General features: G+C 28.9%; 2 protein-coding genes across 3 annotated transcripts; one reads left to right on the forward strand and one right to left on the reverse strand.

Moving 5' to 3' along the window:
• The first annotated feature begins 330 nt into the window (after positions 1-330).
• LOC126926263 (protein decapentaplegic-like) lies at positions 331-8,976 on the forward strand. Of its 2 annotated transcripts, none has more exons than XM_050742520.1 (4): positions 331-802; positions 5,128-5,486; positions 5,794-6,238; positions 6,609-8,976. In XM_050742520.1, the coding sequence occupies exons 2-4, from the start codon at positions 5,159-5,161 to the stop codon at positions 7,006-7,008; spliced, it is 1,173 nt and encodes a 390-aa protein (XP_050598477.1). In that variant the 5' UTR covers positions 331-802; positions 5,128-5,158; the 3' UTR covers positions 7,009-8,976. The 2 variants fall into 2 exon arrangements, with proteins under 2 accessions (XP_050598477.1, XP_050598478.1); XM_050742521.1 differs by lacking the exon at positions 331-802 and adding an exon at positions 4,312-4,336.
• Positions 8,977-9,085: 109 nt separating this feature from the next.
• LOC126926260 (low-density lipoprotein receptor-related protein 6) lies at positions 9,086-18,977 on the reverse strand. Its single transcript, XM_050742517.1, has 10 exons — positions 18,295-18,977; positions 16,852-17,877; positions 15,841-16,771; positions 15,423-15,707; positions 15,046-15,326; positions 14,612-14,863; positions 12,504-13,359; positions 11,551-11,786; positions 10,959-11,471; positions 9,086-10,663 (listed from the first exon to the last, which is right to left on the reverse strand). The coding sequence occupies exons 1-10, from the start codon at positions 18,359-18,361 to the stop codon at positions 10,290-10,292; spliced, it is 4,821 nt and encodes a 1,606-aa protein (XP_050598474.1). The 5' UTR covers positions 18,362-18,977; the 3' UTR covers positions 9,086-10,289.
• Between the last annotated feature and the right edge of the window lie 22 nt (positions 18,978-18,999).

Raw genomic sequence — 18,999 nt, forward strand, 5'->3', positions numbered from 1 at the left:
CAAACATATTTGAATTTTTGAAATGAAACTATTTGATAACATAATTATCAAGTGTTATGTGGAAGAGACATAGCTATTACGTGATCTCGAAGATTGGGATATGTAAGATATTTTTTAATTACCTTAAAGATGCTATAAAAACATTAATTATTCTTAATTAACTATAATTTATTAATATTATTAAAGTCAATGTTAATATTAACAAATTAAGATACGATGAAACAACTTGAAAATCTTAATAGGATTGAATAAAAATAATTTTCCAAATAAAGTAGTTGAGATTACGATCGTAACATTTTAATCATATAAAGTAATCACGTGTGGTGTGCTAAATTTGCATCTCCTACTATTAAGATACTATCTCTCTTTGTTTGTCTCTTTCCCCTCTCACGTTGCAATATCCCACGGTTCTACTATTCCTCTCGACTTCTCGAATATTTCCATGTATCGAGCTGTGTTCAATATTAATGCGTGCTCTTGAAAACATTCTCTATTTGTGCAAACGATGATAGTGTTTTAAAAATTAAACTAATCATTATATTCATGATTTTGCGTACTATTAAGAAAAATTGAAAATAATTTATTTCCTCTCTGTCTATTATCTATTCGGGTGAATTGCTCTTTCTCTTTGGTGAGTACACAAGTGCGAAAATATCAGACAACGCAAAAGAGTTCCAACATCGATGTATCGATACTAAAGACTGCCGGGGGCGAGGTTTTGAGACAATAGTTTCTGAGTGAGGTTACATGGACTCATTGAAATGTCGTGGCTGCTCAAACAACGGACTTACGATTAGCTCAGGTGAGTCTAATAGAAATACAACATTGCTAAGAAGTTTTTTTAGAACAGAAAAATAGATGGTTTTCATTGGTTCGAAAGAGTCGGTTTGTTTGATTGTCGCTGGCCCGATTATTTTAGACGATGACGTGCTGCTTATGTATACCCGACACCTTGTATTCTTACTCTACCCGTGCCGCATTCCTTCGGTGCAACTGTGCGATATTTGTGTTAAACAGGATATTACCAGTTGTACTTGCTGCTGTTTCCATCGATATACACGAAACTGAAAATAAAAAAAATATCTTTATAGATACCTACAACTATATGAAAAATAATATAAACACTACAGAATACGTTATTTGATATAATTTTTATTTTAAGTAATAAACGAAATTATTATATTCTGGTATAACAGTATGTTAATTTACTATTTGAAGTTATGAAATAAACGAAACATTTGGAAATCGTATGCTTAATTGTGATTATTCTAACTATTTAATCTAACTAGTGATTCTTTGAAAAAAATGTCAATTTTATACTTTATTTAGATGAAGAAAGATGGGAGAAAACAGGTTAAGCTGTGTTTTGTTCAGTGCTTTAATTATATCACAGCTTTAATATTGCATTGAAGAGGATTGTTAAATGAACATTTCATGTCAAATTCTTCATTGTTTACATGATATGATATATGTCAATAGAGTATTATATCTCTGTTATCGAGATAAACATGAGTGTTATTTACATTCTACAATACGACCTATGCATTTTTATTTTACAAATTACAACTTTTCGTTGTCTCTTTCGATGTATTGAAATAATCTATAGAAAACGATGTCAAAACATTCAACAAAAACGTTCTTAATTTGTTCTTAATTTATCTTTTTCATTAAATTTTTATTCTGTTAATTGCGCATATTAAATTACTGCAAAAATTTTTGAAAATACTCAAAAGTTTAATCAAACGACAATTTTTATGTCCTGTAAGAGAAAGCAAACTTATCGATATTACGCGTATTCATCGATTTTATCAGCTTTTCTTCCTTTATGAAACTTTATTTATTCTTCCTTTATTTTGTGTATTTAAATATCTGTTTCACAACATTTTGTTTTATATTTGAAATTCAGGAATATTTGAAAATTCAGCGATTTTTTTTTTTTTTTTTTTTTATTTTTATTTAAACATATTTATTTTAGTAGATTTTACTTAATCTTGGAGTTTCTACGTATTTGAAATCGTCGATACCTAATCGATATCCCGTTAACATTGTAACAGTATGCTGTCTTACAACGGAAGTATTTGGTTAATTTTACGAGATTTTATAGTTACTTTTGGAGGAAAGAACCACCTACGTTCATTTCGTTCTTACAAATGATATTGACCATTGTAGAATTTTCTACAATATACTTTTGTTGCCTTATTTATTTTATTATATTTATTTCTTGACCCCTGCCTTTACAGAACTATATTATTCATTATGTTAATTTCTTTTCTCGATATATTTAAGTTGTAAGATTTAGTTCTCCTTAATTATCAATTTAACGATATTATACTGTATATTTTAGTTACAAAGTCATAAACGCATACTACAGATATCTATTAAATATTTACCAAATATTTTGCAAGTTTACATTTGTTTCATGTAAAATACTTTCGCCGCTTATCCAACAAAATATTTTTTCATATTAAGTTTGAAGGCAATAATTAAATTCATAATTATGATAAGAGCTGTTATATATAATCCTAAATGTACATCTTTCTAATACATAACTTTCCATTCGTTTTCTAAATATTCTTTAACTAGAAAGTCTAAAAGAAAATACAGATATAGACAGCAGAATTTTTTCTTCGTAGAGAGCAGGTAGAGAGTTTGTTTCCTAGAAGCGAAGTGGTCTCCTAAGTATGTACCGACCTATTAGCTTCGAATTAGCTTCGCGTTACGTTATCGAATACTTTGGGTGGCCGTGCATTCCTTTAGTACAGTACAAGAACACTGCATTCTTCTTGAAGCGTTATATACAATTCTCATTAATAGAATCACATTTACACCATTATACGTTTACATTTCTTTGAAACATTAATTATACATTTATTTAATGTACAAGCAGGCATAAGGTGATTTCTCGATTCCTTTCTCGATAATTAAGCCCCGAGCGAAAAATTTTCTTTATTATATATTTTCTTCTCACTTTTTCATCAGGAATTACCTCATGCTCGTTTGTATATGTTATTCAGCCGTATCCTGTATATGTAGCGTAAAAAACTATATAGTTTAGTGGATATAGTGGATACTGTTAACACAATAATATAAATAATACAAATAAATAACTTTGGAGTTGTTGATGTACCTGAATAATAATTCTAAGATAAATTGCAAGATATAAAAAATAAATTCTGAATTTGAACATCTATAACAGAAATATTTGCTTTTATTGTTTTTATTCTTTTCGCCGTATTATGTATAGAAATCATAAGTTATTGTAACTGTTATTTACTATCTGATTAAATAGAACTATCGCTAATTAATAATGTATTATCAAAACAGTATTTAATTGAAATAATTGTACAAAACAATAAGAATATACGTATACTTACAGTATATTAAGAACAAAATATTGGGTTGGCAACGGATTACCACCTAATGACAAAATCCGCTATTACTTAGTTGCCAACCCAATATGATAAACACAGGGTTTAATTCTTTGAAATACATTTATAATAGTAAGTTATTAACAGACATTATTATATTATACTTACAAAGACGTCCTATTCTGGCTTAAAAATTTCGAACCTTTAAAAGCCATCTTTTTTATTTATCTTATAATAAAAGATATTTAAATATCGACTTGTAATAATTCAAGGTACAAGGTTGATGTTGGTCATGTAAGGTTAATATTTCGCTTTAAGCATTATTTTAACTAACTTTTCAAAACGATAGAGAATTGTTCTATTTTATATCAAATAAATTTAATAAATAAGCTTAGAATCTGCTACATTAATGAAACAAAATATCTGAATTTAAAAATGAAAACTCTTTCATGTGTCTGATTATGAAATTACGTATCTAAATTAAATATAACATATGATAAAAATGTTATCATTATACAAGGTTATCACAATATGTGATACAAGCAATAAAAGTAATAATAATAATATTGTATTGACAATATGTTAAAAAAATTTTCATTCGATTTGTTTAATTTTATTTTCACTTGCTACATCTGAATTATAAATGTAAATAGCAAAATAAAAAAAGCAGTTTAAGTAGTTTAATCGTTTCACGTGGAACAGCTTTATGTGAGGTAACTCAAGCATACGCATTGAAAATTCGCGGCTAGATTAATCTCCCAATCATTCGGCCAGCAGACAGCATGGCACTAACCTTTCTGTTTCTATCTCTATCTGTAATAGAATGCAGGTCTGTCTCAGTGGCTCTCAAATTTTATATCCAACCATATAAAAATATACAAACATTTTACTTTTCATCTATTCATGCGAATAGTGACATATAACAGAAATCATTAGTTTCGAGATATTTGCAAGAATTAACAGTAAAAGTGAGCTATTTGTGTATTGTTATGGAAATATTATAATATCTTTAGCAAAATTATATGTATATACTATTTAAAAAGAACAATGCCATAATTCAAAATGGTCCTAAGACTATTAGTTAAATTATAAGAGAAAATAATTTTTTCATTGCTAAATGGTTGAGTAAATTAATTATTTCTACTTCAAACAACTGATCTTATTTTAAATTTACATTTCTTAATTGTATGATTATTTTAGCATCCAGTGATTTGTATGTGTATAACAATTTATGTTAAAACTATTTGTCGTTAAATAAAGTTTTAACAAATTCGTATATACTTTTTAAACATATCTCTAAATGTTGTATTTTTAATTATCTATTATTATTTTATATAAAAATTTAATATTTGAGTTTAACGATTTATATGATTAATTATTTAATTCTTATTTCTATGAATTAATAAGATGATTATCATGAATTGACAGATAAATATAGGAGTTAATGCAAAGTTGTTTTATTTCCTACAATTTTAACTTTAGCTATGAATTATCAAAGAGCATTATCAAATTTTTCTATGAGGAGCAAATGAAATTTACAATAGTTTCTTTTATGGTAAAAATCTACAATATGCAGTCATTAATAATTAATTTTTGACTATTTTTCTTAATTTTTCATGTCACTATTAAAATATTAACTTGTGACTATATGCATAATTAAATTAGAATTGTGTTTGTTTCATTATCCATTTTTAAATCTCCTTAAGGAAATGTTCATAATTGACATATAATATCAAGGGTTTCATTATTTTGCTTTTAGGGAGGCAACATCCGTGAGCAACGACATCACAATGCGCATGTTGCTGCCACTGAGGTTGGTTTTAGTCGCAGCAAGTTTGCTGCTGGCAACTACCACAGCAAACATTCACTGGCATCTACATTCTGATGCTGCCAAACATTTTGCTATCGGCGAACGTCAACAAGCAATTGCTGGAATTGAAGCTAACCTTTTGTCTCTTCTTGGTTTTGCTAAAAGGCCAAAACCACAAGGCCAAGCTTATGTTCCTGAATCATTGAAAAAACTTTTTGTCAAACAAAATACGATTGGTATGGCTGATATTGCTAAACCAGGAATTCATGCCAGATCTGCTAATACAGTGCGTTCCTTTTCACATGTTGGTAAGTATATTTATAAAAAGTAAATGTTTCTAAAATTATTTTTGGCGTTATATTAGTTAATAAATTATACTGTATGTTTGCAATTGAATAACGATTAAATATTACTTAGAATATAATGTAGTTAAACAATGCAACAAGTAAAATTTAATGGACTTTAAAATATAAATGTACATCACAATATGTGTAGATAATAATAATAATAATAACATAATTAAAATGGTTAAATAATATATGATAATTAAGATTCATACTATTACATTATTATTTGTATCTCAACCTTTTTCTTCTTTTATTTGTTTTTATGCAGAGAGTGAGGTGGATCATAAATTTCAATCTCCAAATCGCTTTCGTCTTTCGTTTGATTTAAGTAGTATACCTTCAGGGGAGAAGTTACAAGCTGCAGAACTAAGTCTTTCTCGTGTACCTATTTTAAATGAAGATGATTCCAATTCAAAATTGGGTAGAATACTTATATATGATATTTTACGTCCTGGTGCAAGAGGACATAGCGCTCCGCTATTGCGTTTAATTGATAGCAAACCGCTAAACACTAGGAAAAATGGCACAATTAGTGTAGACGTACATCCTGCTGTGGAAAGATGGATAAAAGATCCTAAGAATAATCATGGACTTTTAGTGCATGTACGTGGAACTAAACAGGAGCATGTGCGTTTAAGGAGAAACGCAAATGAAAGAAACGACACATGGGTTGTTAATCGTCCAATGTTATTTACTTATACAGATGATGGCAGGTACAAACTAGTTCCTTCATATATTTTTATCCCTTTTTATAGAAAAAATAACTACAGCATTATTGTAACCCTTTTAAATTATGCATTTGAAATGTAAAGCTTTTAATATAATATTTTATTTCACACATTTATTATTATATACATACATATGTATAATAACAATGTATTTAAATTGCATGTAATAACAAATTATATTATACATATAATATATTCATATTTTGATGATTTGATAATGAGCTATAAGTTCACAGAAAAAATATTAATTACGTAGTATATGAAATAGTTTTCTAATAATAATTAATACATAATTTATATCAATATAAAATCAATAATTTACATGAATATTATATCAAGAATATTTATTATTTAGATATAAGATGTCTTCTGCAAGTCAAATAATGGACCGTCGTGCCAGAAGAGCAGCACTTCGAAAAAACCGCCGAAAAGATGGACGTGAAAATTGTAGGCGACATCCACTTTATGTTGATTTTGCTGATGTTGGTTGGAATGATTGGATTGTTGCCCCCCCTGGTTACGATGCCTTTTATTGCCATGGTGATTGCCCGTTTCCATTAGCAGATCACTTAAATTCTACCAATCATGCAATTGTCCAAAACTTGGTTTACTCAACAAAACCAAGTATGGTGCCTAAAGCTTGTTGTGTACCTACCGCTCTTAGCTCTATATCCATGCTTTATCTTGATGAAGAAAATAAAGTAGTATTGAAAAATTATCAGGACATGTCTGTCCTTGGATGTGGGTGTCGTTGACCATTTGCTATTTGGTTCGGTTAACTGTTTTTACAGTGAAGAATGTATGTGCAATAAAAATGAAAATAGTTAAAGAGACATTAAAAAATGAGGGAACAAAGAACTGAGATTTTATTAAATTGAATAAATAGTAAATAATGCCATTTTTGGAGGGTATGTTGAATTGTTTATTAAATGTTTCATTGCATGTGGAAATTTCAAACGATTGATTAACTGTCGGAATTTCAAATATTAGGCTGGTTGTCTAACTTGTCCCATGTTTATAAAATAAAAAGAATCTGAAAAATTTGTATAATGTAATCAAATTTCGGTCTATTGATTATCATAGAAAAATTTAGATACAAGGAATAAAAAACAATTTACTATAAATACTTCAAGTCCTCCAAAATTTTCTGTGCATAAGAAATATCAATCAGTTCTTCTTGGACATAATGATTATTTTTATTAAGTCTATGTGGTTGTTTAGAAACGAAGAAAGATTTAAAAAATTAGGCATTTAAGATTTTGATCCTTGTTGTTTGTATTTGTACCTTACATTAAAGTATCTTACAGTTGAGAAAGGAGACAATATTTTCAAAGGAGGATTTAAATCGAGGTAAATGCGCGCGCCAAAATTTTAAATACTCCCCCCCTCCCCTTTTGTTAAGAAAGATTCTAAAACAATAATTTGTTGCTATTGACTATTGATTAATTTTTTAATTGATTGTTAATTGTTCAAAATGAGAAATTTTTCTTTGAACAAGCATACAATCAATTTTTTTTGACGGCAGGGATATATATTGATAAAATACTTAACTGAGAATCTTACATCCATATTTATTTATCAATCTAAAAAAAAGCTTTTTTGAATAATTTCTTATGCATTTCATTTTTATGTCTTATTTTATTCGTAATTATTTCTCTGTGGTATCTTAAAATTCTATTACATTAATGTTAGATTTTTAATAGATTTAATACAATTTTTCAAATATTTGAACAAAGATATCTCAGGCGTTTATCAAACATTCCATTTTCCAATTCCATTTTTAATTAAATAACATAATATGCTAAAATATGAGCAGTATTAAACAATACTGAATTATTACCAGAGTACATATATTTTGAAATATCATTTAATCTCTTTACAGATATTATCTTTTCATCGAATATACATATAAGATTTTTGTATTTTATTGGAATTAATAATTAATTAAAACAAGTTCTAAACGTTGTATATAAAATGTTTTTAAAGTATTTATACAATCTGTATCAAGTTTTATTAGTTCATTAATACAAACGGAAACTAATTATTACATGTTCTTTCTTCTAATAAATACCAAATGTATTAAGGACTTGTAACAACTTGTTTAAGAACTTGTAAAAACTCTTAAAAACACGTATTTTATGCCATAATTAGATATTGTACAGCTTGAAAAGTATAATAATAATAATTTACCATCTTAAACAGGGTACACAATAAATTTTAAAATCTCTTTTCTCCTAAACATAATTTCTTATTGCCTGAATTTGGCTCTTTATAGTTTATAAATTTGATTTGTTAATTCATTAATGTTGAAGGTACAAAATATCTTAAAATAAATTCTTCCTGCCGTCAAGAATAAACCGTACCTGCCTGAGGAACAATTATTTATGTTAGCAGAGAAATCTGAGCGTATGTATATTTGTATAAAAACAAAAAGAGATGAATATGATTTTAAGAATCTTTTATAGCTGTGGCGCGCGTCAGCCTGTAAAATCTGTAAAATAGATAGAAGTAAAAAACGACTAATGTAAATAGTGCGTCTGTATAGTGAATTAGTATATATAGTATTCTATTTGATGTTTTTATTAATATTTTTACATCTTTCGATTGTACACAAATATTGCGTGTGTAAATAGTGAATAAATTTTAATAAAAATATATGTTAAATTACACTCACGCACGTTTTTGTACCTAAATAGAAAAAATAAATAGTAGTTACAAGAAAATACGAGGTAATTGATTAAAACTAAAGCTGACAATTAATAATATATTTTGTAATTATTGTTAAAATGCGTAATTTTAAAATTATTTTATCATAAAATAATAAGTATCATATAAAATATGTAACAAAAGTTTTATTCTTTTATACAATTATGCTACATACATAGGATAATACATATTTTTGTTGTAAATGTAAAAAAAATATAGAAGAATTATTTCAGTCTTTAATGCCAAACAAGAATAATAATTTAATAGAATGTATTTCTTCAAGGCTTGTGTAATGGCAGTGCGAGGTAAAAATCATTTCCACACGACACATTGTACATTTTATATATACAATAATTTTGAATTTCATTTACTAAATATCCTAAATGTTGTATGGCACAATCCGATTATAAACTGGAGGAACAGCATTACTTTATATCATTATTTAAAAATTGTAACTTACTAATTTTCATATGTTGATTAACTACTATATAGAAATGTAAATATATAAATACACATTTAGTAATTTTCACTTTCACGGTAGAGCCGTTACATAAAAATGCAAATAAATGTAAGAAGTACTTCTCACTTTCACAGTAAAAAATAAAAAATGTTTTTTTCTATAAATGCACATTTTAAATGTTCTTAGATTATTTAATTATTATATGTCATTGCTTATTTTGATTTTACTCTCATTAGAAATAATTTTCAATTGTTCTATCTATTTTTAATTTTTAATATAGAGTTTGATATGTCTTGATTGTAAATATGGAAGTTACTCAACTAATTTCTTATACACTATAAATATATACGTACTTAAAAAAAAAACTTCTTTGCAAAACAACTTGAATCTCGAATGTTAAAAATCATATACAACTTTTATACATTGTTACAATATTTACATTTTACGATTAAATTCCTTACAAATACATTACAAAGTTAAGAGGCACGATGGTATAAATTTTTTACAGAAATAAAAAAACCTATTCAAATATAAGTAGCACTTGAAACAAATTTAATAATGTTGCAAAAAGATATCTTTCCTCGAAAATCTTCTAAAAGAAGGTATCAAATAAAATTTAATGAATGAAATTTAACTACAAAATGATAAAATTTTTGTCTTACATTATTTTACCTATTAATATAGATAAATAAAAATTGCTTAACATTTACTTTCTTCGATTTCGAATATTTTAAAAATAATGTTTTTACTTGTCCACTAATAAAATATAAACGTTTTAATAAAATAAATTTTCATTTTTAAATTATTTCTAAAGACTTACCAAAAGACCTCATTTTTCAAAAAATAGAATATAAACAATTTTTAATATATTCAAGGAACAGGGGAAGGAGGTGGAGGAAGTGGACTAAAATACGTAGAAGATCGTGAACTAGGAGAGGGAGGACAACTAATTGCAGCATCACTTTGGTAAACAGATCTTGGAGTAGGAGGTGGAGGATAGGGTTCACTTTCATATCTGTATCTTGCTGGGTAATTGCTGTCTGATTCGTCGCAAACATCTGTACTGCAAGGAGTTGGAGGTGGAGGCTGATTTATGCTCCTATAATGCCTATAAGGTTTATACCTAGATGCATTACTGCTTGAGCATCTAGTAGAATTGGCTGTTGTTGCTGGACTCGGAGGAGGATTCAATGTTTCTTGTGGGTAACCTCCTGTGGAACTACCTCGAGTTGAACTGGAAGCTCCTTAAAGCAGAATATATATTTATTATTATAATCATAATAACGGATAATATTATTCATAATAATACATTTTCTAATCTAAATATTTACAAGATGGCACTTAAATTACAAAAATTAATGAACCAATTGTTCTATATATTATTATAACAAGTCATTTGTACTACTTTACTTAAAATGATTGATTTATGATTTATTAATAATTATTACCTATTTTGACATATTAGACATTAGAACCCCGTTGTTATTTATCAATTAATAATTTAATTATGATATATTAGCTTGTAAATTAACAGGTTACCGGTTATATGGCTGCGGTCGTAACTTGATCCTATACTGCTTCCATTTAACATTGACATTCTTACAGTTTCCATTCCAATTTTCAAATCTTTCCTACAATTTTTTTGCGCGAACATTGGTTTTGCTAATCTTACTGGTTTGGGTGATAATGGATCTCCAGCTGAATCATGTAAAATATCAGGCAATTCTTCATTGTTTATGAATTTTCTTCTACAATAATAAAATCCGAAAGCAATTGTAGCAATTGTTGCAATCAGTCCAATAGGTACAATAATAACATAAGTGATTTTTCCAGATTCTAATGAATTATTTTCTTGTCGAGGATTGTTTGCAGGTGTGCATGCAGATGCCAGTTCATCGCTTCCGTCGGCACAGTCGTCCCAACCATCACAAAGCGCTGAACCAGAAATACAAACACCACTTCCAATACACTGAAATTGACCTGGACGGCAACAATGAGCTTCGTCTAGGCCATCATGGCATTGAGCTGTTCCATCGCACACCCAGGACATGTCTAACAATTTTAATAATAATTCACAATTTCACTATATTTAATTCATAATTTGAATGATTTGATAACTCAATATTCTTACCAATGCAATGGCCACTTTGACATTTAAATTGTTCACGACTACAAGCTGGACAACCTAATTCATCACTTCCATCAGGACAGTCGGTTTGGCCATCGCATTTCCATGTAGCAGGTATACAATCTTTTGTTACTGCAGAACTAGGTGCAGCACAAGTAAAATGATCCGTTCCACAGGCTGGCGCAGCTCTACAAGTTTTTTCATCTTCAGATAAAACCAAAGATTTTGGACAAGAACATCTGAAAATAATGTCTTTTATATACTTTTATTAATATAAAATTTTCTATGCAATGATTCTCTTGCTAGAAGTTTTAAAAAGAGAAGTCGCCAATTCGTCCGATCGGACATTATTGCTATATAAAGGATGGTAATGCCTATGCTATCGGCTACCGTTATGACAACGGCTGTTTATATGATCCATTTTGAGATCATTCTTATATCCATACATTTGTTTTCAGTTCCTACGTATGCAGGCATACGTATGTGGCAGCTTCTTCTTTCGAGAGAGACTTCCCCTCTAGCGAAAGAATCATCCTATATGAAGAGTCCATAGGAAAAAGAGGGAATGCATAATTTTAGCATTTTTCAGATAACGAAATTTTGTTTTTCAATATATGTTACAACTTCGTATTTCATCATACATAAAAAATAAAAAAATATCACTTCATTCTGTATCATTTCCAATTTTTATTTATAATTTTAAGTAATATGTAACACATTAAACTCTAAAAGATAAGAAGTATTTAATTTTCGTGATATACCTCAATTTTTTATAACTACCGTGAAACTAAAAAAATTTCAATTCGCAATGCGACATAGCCAATGATAAAGAGCAGCATACGAAAAAATATTAGACTCGTTAAAATTCATTAAAATTGACATTCCCCCTTTTTCCCGTAGATTCTTCATATGGTATTTATATTTTATTTACTGATCAAGAGAAATTAAAAATGTACCTAGAAGAAGTGATTCCTATACAAAAATGTGAACATCCTCCATACTCCCGAAAAGGACTACAAATATGTGTTTTCATTACATCATCTTGTGGAGTATTTATTGCAATTAAATCTGTAAGTACTTTATTCATGATTGTTTTTCTTCCATTTCCAGATTTATTAATACGTTCTAAACTTGATGTTTCCCTATCAAACCAATAAATAAAATCAAAAAAGATAGACAAATAAACAGTTGAGCCTTGTCCAACGGGAGAAACCAGAATTCTTCTATTGTTCCCATCAAAATCCGCACATTCAATCTGATTTCCATGTGCCCAATATACAATGCTTGAGATTGCATCTACTGCAATACTTGTTGGTTGTTCTAGATCAGTCGCTACTACAATTCTCTCTTTTCCATCCATTTTACTGCGCATTACTCTCATTTTTCTTCCAATATCTGTCCAAAAAAGTAATCTTTTTTCTGAATGTATCGCAATATTTCTTGGTTTCTCTCCATCACCTTTGACTACAACACCTAGAGCGGAACCATTGTCAAGTTTTGTAACATTGATCGCATCATTTATGGCACATGACCAGAATAGCAACCTTCCCAGTGAATCTAAAGCAAGATCCACTGGATGTCCAGAATTTCCAGAAATCATTATACTGGAATGTGTTTTATTTTCCAAAGTTCTCCTAATAGACAAAGTTCGTCCATCTATCCAATAAATGTGTTGAGTTATAGGATCAAATTCTATAGATCGTACATGCTTCAAACCTTGTATTCGGAGAACTACATCTGGACAATCATTTGTATCAGGAAGAAAGCGAAACATTGCATTGCGTAAACTATACATCATAAAGTTTTTTGGTGCTGTAACAGAAAGAATAAGTTATTAGATTTAAATTAATATACATCGCGCATATATTATGATATAGTATATCAGTAACAGAGAATTAATTAAGTTAATAATTTTATATTTATATATTTACATCGTTAATTTAACCAATTGAATATGATATCTTATATGTGTGTCTTCGTTACTTTTGAAGGTAGCATTAAGTAAAAAAGGTACAAGCTAGCTGCAGGCAGAAGTAAGACTTCTTCCACATAATAAGGTATATTCTTAATTTTAATACCTTTCTCACATTTTACTAATCTACTCACTGTTTACTGTTTGTACAACTACAATCCTTTCAATTGTTATCATCTATTATTTAGCTATGTAACATGTACAATGTTTCTGGTTAAATAGCTTAAAATGCATGAAATGTTCAGGAAAATGTTTTGAATGGAACTTGTAAGGTATCAAGGAGTACAGCTTATGCTGATGTTTATTTGTCCTTGTGATAACTTTGACAAAAAAGGAAAAAAGGAAAAAAGAAAGAAAAAACAAAAAAGAGAAAAAAGAAGAAAGGGAAGAGAAAGGCTACTTTTCAATTTTCAAATGGGAACCTATATTCTTTAGTGCATCAAGATATGAACTTTTAAAGTTGATATATTATCGAATGTACACTGTTAGAACATTGCTCGAACGAACTCTGTACATCACAGTTGCTTTAAAATTTCCGTAGTATTTTCGAAATTATCGAAAAATTGTATTGGTATTTAAGTATAGGTATTTCAGTATTATTTGCCTTCTAGATATCTTACAACTTTCATTTGGAAATCTCATCTGTATCTACTATATATTTAAAAATATTTATCCGTTCCTATTATTTAAATTCAGACAATGTATATTGTATGCCATGTATTGTCATGCTATGTATATTGTATAAACTTATATGCGCAATTTCCGTGCAGAACATTATTATATTATTTTACAATTAATGAAGAAATATTACAGAATAAATATTAAATATATTTAAATAATTCAAGATGTTGTATTATTTTATCTAGTGCTGTTTGTTTCGTAACTCATATTTTTATTACAAGAACAAATTATATCTTAAATCATAGAATTTGACGAAATTTCCACATCTAATTGAAATACATTTTTTTCTTTTTTTTATCACATCTACTGCATTTAATATTGAACGTAATCGAGAAAATTTAAAATAGTCTAGTATAATTAAAGATTTTAAGGAAATTATAAATCAAATTTTTTTAATTTAAATATACTGACCAATGCAAGTTTTATTATCCTCTGATAAAATGTAATGAGTAGGACAACCACATTTGAAAGAATTTGACATGCTTTCATTATCTCCGGGTAAAGCGATACAAAGATGAGTGCAGTTGCCATTTTTTAATGCACAGGGATTCCATCCTGCTTGTCTAGAAGCATGGAAAACCAATAAATCTGTTACAGATTCTAACTTATTATGTATCTTCACTCTGCTTAATCCAGTAGTCTTATTAGCTTTCTCTATGTCACCTATTGATTAAATGAATCAACATCAAACTTTATTCAAAATATCTATAAATTTCGGAAAATATCTATTGAAATAAAAATCGAAATTTATTGCAAATAATAACGTGACGTATATGTAATAGTAACCAATAGTAAAAATAGTAATGTAATAGTAACATAGTTGATAATTTTATGTACTTTTTTACCTGTATTCCAATCTGTCCAATAAATGTAATCTTGATACTGAGTAATACTAAATGGATATACAATATTTTCTGTTATAATTGCTACTCTTTTTCTTGTAAGCAGATCAAAGCTATCAATAGCTGGAGTATATAAATCTGCCCAATATAATTTTCGTGCTGAATGGTCAATTGTTAGACCGTTTGCTTTTCTAATATTGGAAAGTATTATTTCACGATGCGTGCCATCTAAATATGATCTTTCTATACTTCCAGAATTTCCCCATTCTGTCCAATATATATGGCTAGAAAACCATCATGGTGTTAAAAACTTAACTATACAGGAAATATTTATTTCACAAACACTTTTATAAACACACAGAAGTTGTCACTATAATTACCCTCTGCTAGGATCAAGAGCTAAACATCTAGGTTCAAAAATGTTACTCCAAATGAGGACTTTTCTACTACAACCTTCTAATCGAACCATTTCTATTCTTCGTGTTCCTGTATCACTCCAGTATAAATTATGAGCAATCCAATCAATTGCTAAACCTTCAGGTGTTTCTAAACCAAGATCAACGACTCTTTCTATGTCAGATCCATTTATAAAAGCTCTTGTGATTGTTTTTAATTTAACATCCGTCCAATAAATACGATTGTCTGCTATATTAAAGTCCAAGGCGCTAATAAAAATAGAATATATTGATAATGATAATAATAATAATAAATACAGCCTTTGACAGTCTTTGAGTTTTTATAAAAAAATTTTAATATAAACAGGTCATAAAACTTTTTATTTATAAGCATAAGCTTTACCTTGCATCTTTAACTCCAGTTAATGGAATAATATTATCATTATTTGCATTTTCAATGCTAATTCTTCCAATATTTTCTTTCCTAGCAAATAACATAAATGCATCTGGCACAACACAAGTCTTTTTATCTTTAGTTAACTCATATCCAATTTGACATGCGCACACATACTTATTTCCTGGTCGATTTAAACACAAATGACTACAACCACCATTACTTTTTACGCAAGGATTTGTACCATTAACTTTTCCTAAATGCACTGCTTTTAAACCCATGACATTTGGAACTTGATCAACAATAACTTCTCTTTCACCACCTGTGAGTTTATGTGCTCTATCCACACTTCGTCTTTGCCAGTCAGTCCAATACAGATAATCTCCTAATAAACTTAATCCAAAAAGATGTGGAAGATTATCTGTAATTACTTCTCTTCTATCTGTACCATCCATGTTACACACTTCAATCTTATCTGTTTTTGCATCGCACCAATATATTTTCCATCGTGCAAGATCTAGAGCAATTCCATTTGGCCAAACAATATCCTTATTTACTAAAAGAATACGTTCTGTGCCATCCAGATTACTTCGCTCTATTTTTGGACGTTTTTCATTCCAATCTGTCCAAAACATCCATCCTAATTCTGGAGCTAAAGCAATTGCTCTGGGTTCAATTAAATCTTCATTTATTAATACTTTTCTACTTGTACCATTTAACCGGGCTACTTCAATTCGATCTGTTCCCGTGTCAGTCCAATAAAGATTCCGTGCTAACCAGTCAACAGCTATTCCATCAGGATTTTCCACTTCTGTTATTATAATATTTTCTTGATTGGAACCATCAAGTGAAGCTCTACGAATTGCACGAGCTTCTTCATCTGTCCAGTAAAGCATTTCTTGCACAGGATCAAAATCTATTGCTATCGCATGTTTAATTCCTAAGTATATTGAAAAATTATAATATATATAAATTTCTTTGAAAAACAAATTAATCAATGAAAAAGATATTGAGGAATACCTGTTAATGGTAATACAAAATTAGTATAATCTGGTGAATCTAAAGAAATCCGACAGATTTCATTTCTTTGAACTATTAATAACAATTCTTCTGGTCCTTGTGCACAAGTCAAATTATCCACTAATTTCACACCTGTAGGACATGCACAGCTATATCCAGGTTCTGTCATACTTAAGAGACACAAATGTGAACAATTTCCATTATTTCTCTCACAAGGATGGCTCCCATATGGTTGTCTTCTAACATCCCAAACTTCTATGTCACCAGGTATATATTCTCCATGTAACAATTCTCTAGGAAGTGCTTGAGTTTGACGAACATCGTATGAATGTACACACCATGTTTTCCAATCAGTCCAATATAATTTGTGATCGAAAAATGTCACTGCAAACGGATAATCTAACCCTTTTTCTATGACTTTTCTTCTATTTTTTCCATAATAATCCATCACTGCAATAAATTTAAGTCTTCCATCTACCCAATAAACCAATTCATTTTCATAATCCACTGTTAAACCGTTCGGCCAAAATATATCATCAGAAATTATCACTTCTCTTGTTGATGGATCTCCATTCATTGCAGCTCTTTCTATTTTAGGTACATCACCCCAATCAGTCCAAAATAATATACTTTTCATTGGTACAAGAGCAATAGCTCTTGGCTGATAAATGTCTGTCCAAAAAAGGACTTTTCTGTGACGTCCATCAATACTGGTTACTTCTATCCTATTCTTTTCTCCATCTGTCCAATATAATTTTCCTGTGTACCAGTCACAAGCTAAACCATCAGGAGAAATTAAACTGGAATTTACTACAATCGTTTTTTCGCCAGTATGAGTGCCATTTGTTTGAATGCACTGAATTATTTCTAAACCACTATCAGACCAACACACTAGTTCATGTTCAAAATAAAAATCTAATGCTGCACCTTCAGACAGATCTTTTATAATAGTAGTTACTTTATTAGTACGAGAGGCATTGGCCATTCTAATATCTTTTTGTGTGACAAAGAGAAGAGTTGGCGATCCTAGAAATAATAATTCATACTATTAAAATTAAAAAATTCTGCATTGTTATTATAAATTTAGATAGTAGAAAATTGAAGATAAAATTCCGAAATTTATGACAAAAATAATATTATGGGTCATAGTATTAAGCAATATTGTTAAATTTGAGTAAAAGAGTTGGAGCACAAAGTTGGATAATAAATATTATAAAAAATAATATACACAAGTAGTAGTAAAAATTAACTTTATGTTATTATAAAATCTAGATATATTATATTATTATATTTTACAATTGTTAACATATTATACAGTGACATTATAATAAAAGAAATAAACTATAACAAGATATTTAGGCATAATTGTTTAATAACAGATGACCTATAACATAACCTCTATATTAAAATCATGTAGAAAACAACACACTAAATGTTACTTACCATTAGAGAGGAGGACAAGTTTGAAAAAGCATGCAATCAGAATAATTATTAAACTGATAATAGCCATCCTAACAATTGTAAAAAGATCTTTAATTACTTAAAGCGCACGGCCGTGACATATACGGGCATAGCCGATACGTCCGTCGTTTGCCAAATTGCTTATTTTAGTCATTGATCCTTACGGATTCAAGCTACGATATCTCATAAGAAAATATATATCTTATAAAAAATATATTATACTCATTTTGATTATAAAAAGATTTACTCATTTTCTATCGGTAAACGGAAGAAAATTTGTACGTTAAGGGGTTAAATTATGGACATTACGAGGAGCACCTTCCGCGTCGTATGTCAATTTCTATTCATGACGAACGATCGATCCGCTCCTTATACAATTTATGCAATTTTTATCTGTTGAATCAGATTTACGTTGTCTGTAACTCAAGATAAACACAAACTTATTCTTTGTCGCTCGTATAAACTGTTAACTAAGCAGACGCTTCCTTAGGAGCCAGCGGTTCCCGTAACGGCCGTAACCAATCATTACTATTGCATTACAATTTCCAATTGACAATGAAGCTTAACTGAACTTAACGTCACGAAAACTGAGTATGTCAAGTTTTACTATACTATATATTAAATGCTAATACAAATATTTCCCTACTTATAACATTTAAAAAGAAAATAGCTATTTCTTGTTAAACC

The sequence above is a fragment of the Bombus affinis genome, chromosome 17 (assembly GCF_024516045.1).
Source record: "Bombus affinis isolate iyBomAffi1 chromosome 17, iyBomAffi1.2, whole genome shotgun sequence".
In the NCBI taxonomy this organism is placed as follows: Eukaryota; Metazoa; Arthropoda; class Insecta; order Hymenoptera; family Apidae; genus Bombus; species Bombus affinis.

Excerpts from the sequence above, each read along its gene's own strand:
- LOC126926263 (XM_050742520.1), top strand. The coding sequence starts at position 5,159 with ATGCGCATGTTGCTGCCACTGAGGTTGGTTTTAGTCGCAGCAAGTTTG. Across the intron at positions 5,487-5,793 it reads GCGTTCCTTTTCACATGTTG|AGAGTGAGGTGGATCATAAA; the intron begins GTAAGTATATTT and ends GTTTTTATGCAG. Across the intron at positions 6,239-6,608 it reads ACTTATACAGATGATGGCAG|ATATAAGATGTCTTCTGCAA; the intron begins GTACAAACTAGT and ends TTTATTATTTAG.
- LOC126926260 (XM_050742517.1), bottom strand. The coding sequence starts at position 18,361 with ATGGCTATTATCAGTTTAATAATTATTCTGATTGCATGCTTTTTCAAA. Across the intron at positions 16,772-16,851 it reads TTTTGTATTACCATTAACAG|GAATTAAACATGCGATAGCA; the intron begins GTATTCCTCAAT and ends CAATATACTTAG. Across the intron at positions 13,360-14,611 it reads GGATAATAAAACTTGCATTG|CACCAAAAAACTTTATGATG; the intron begins GTCAGTATATTT and ends TTTCTGTTACAG.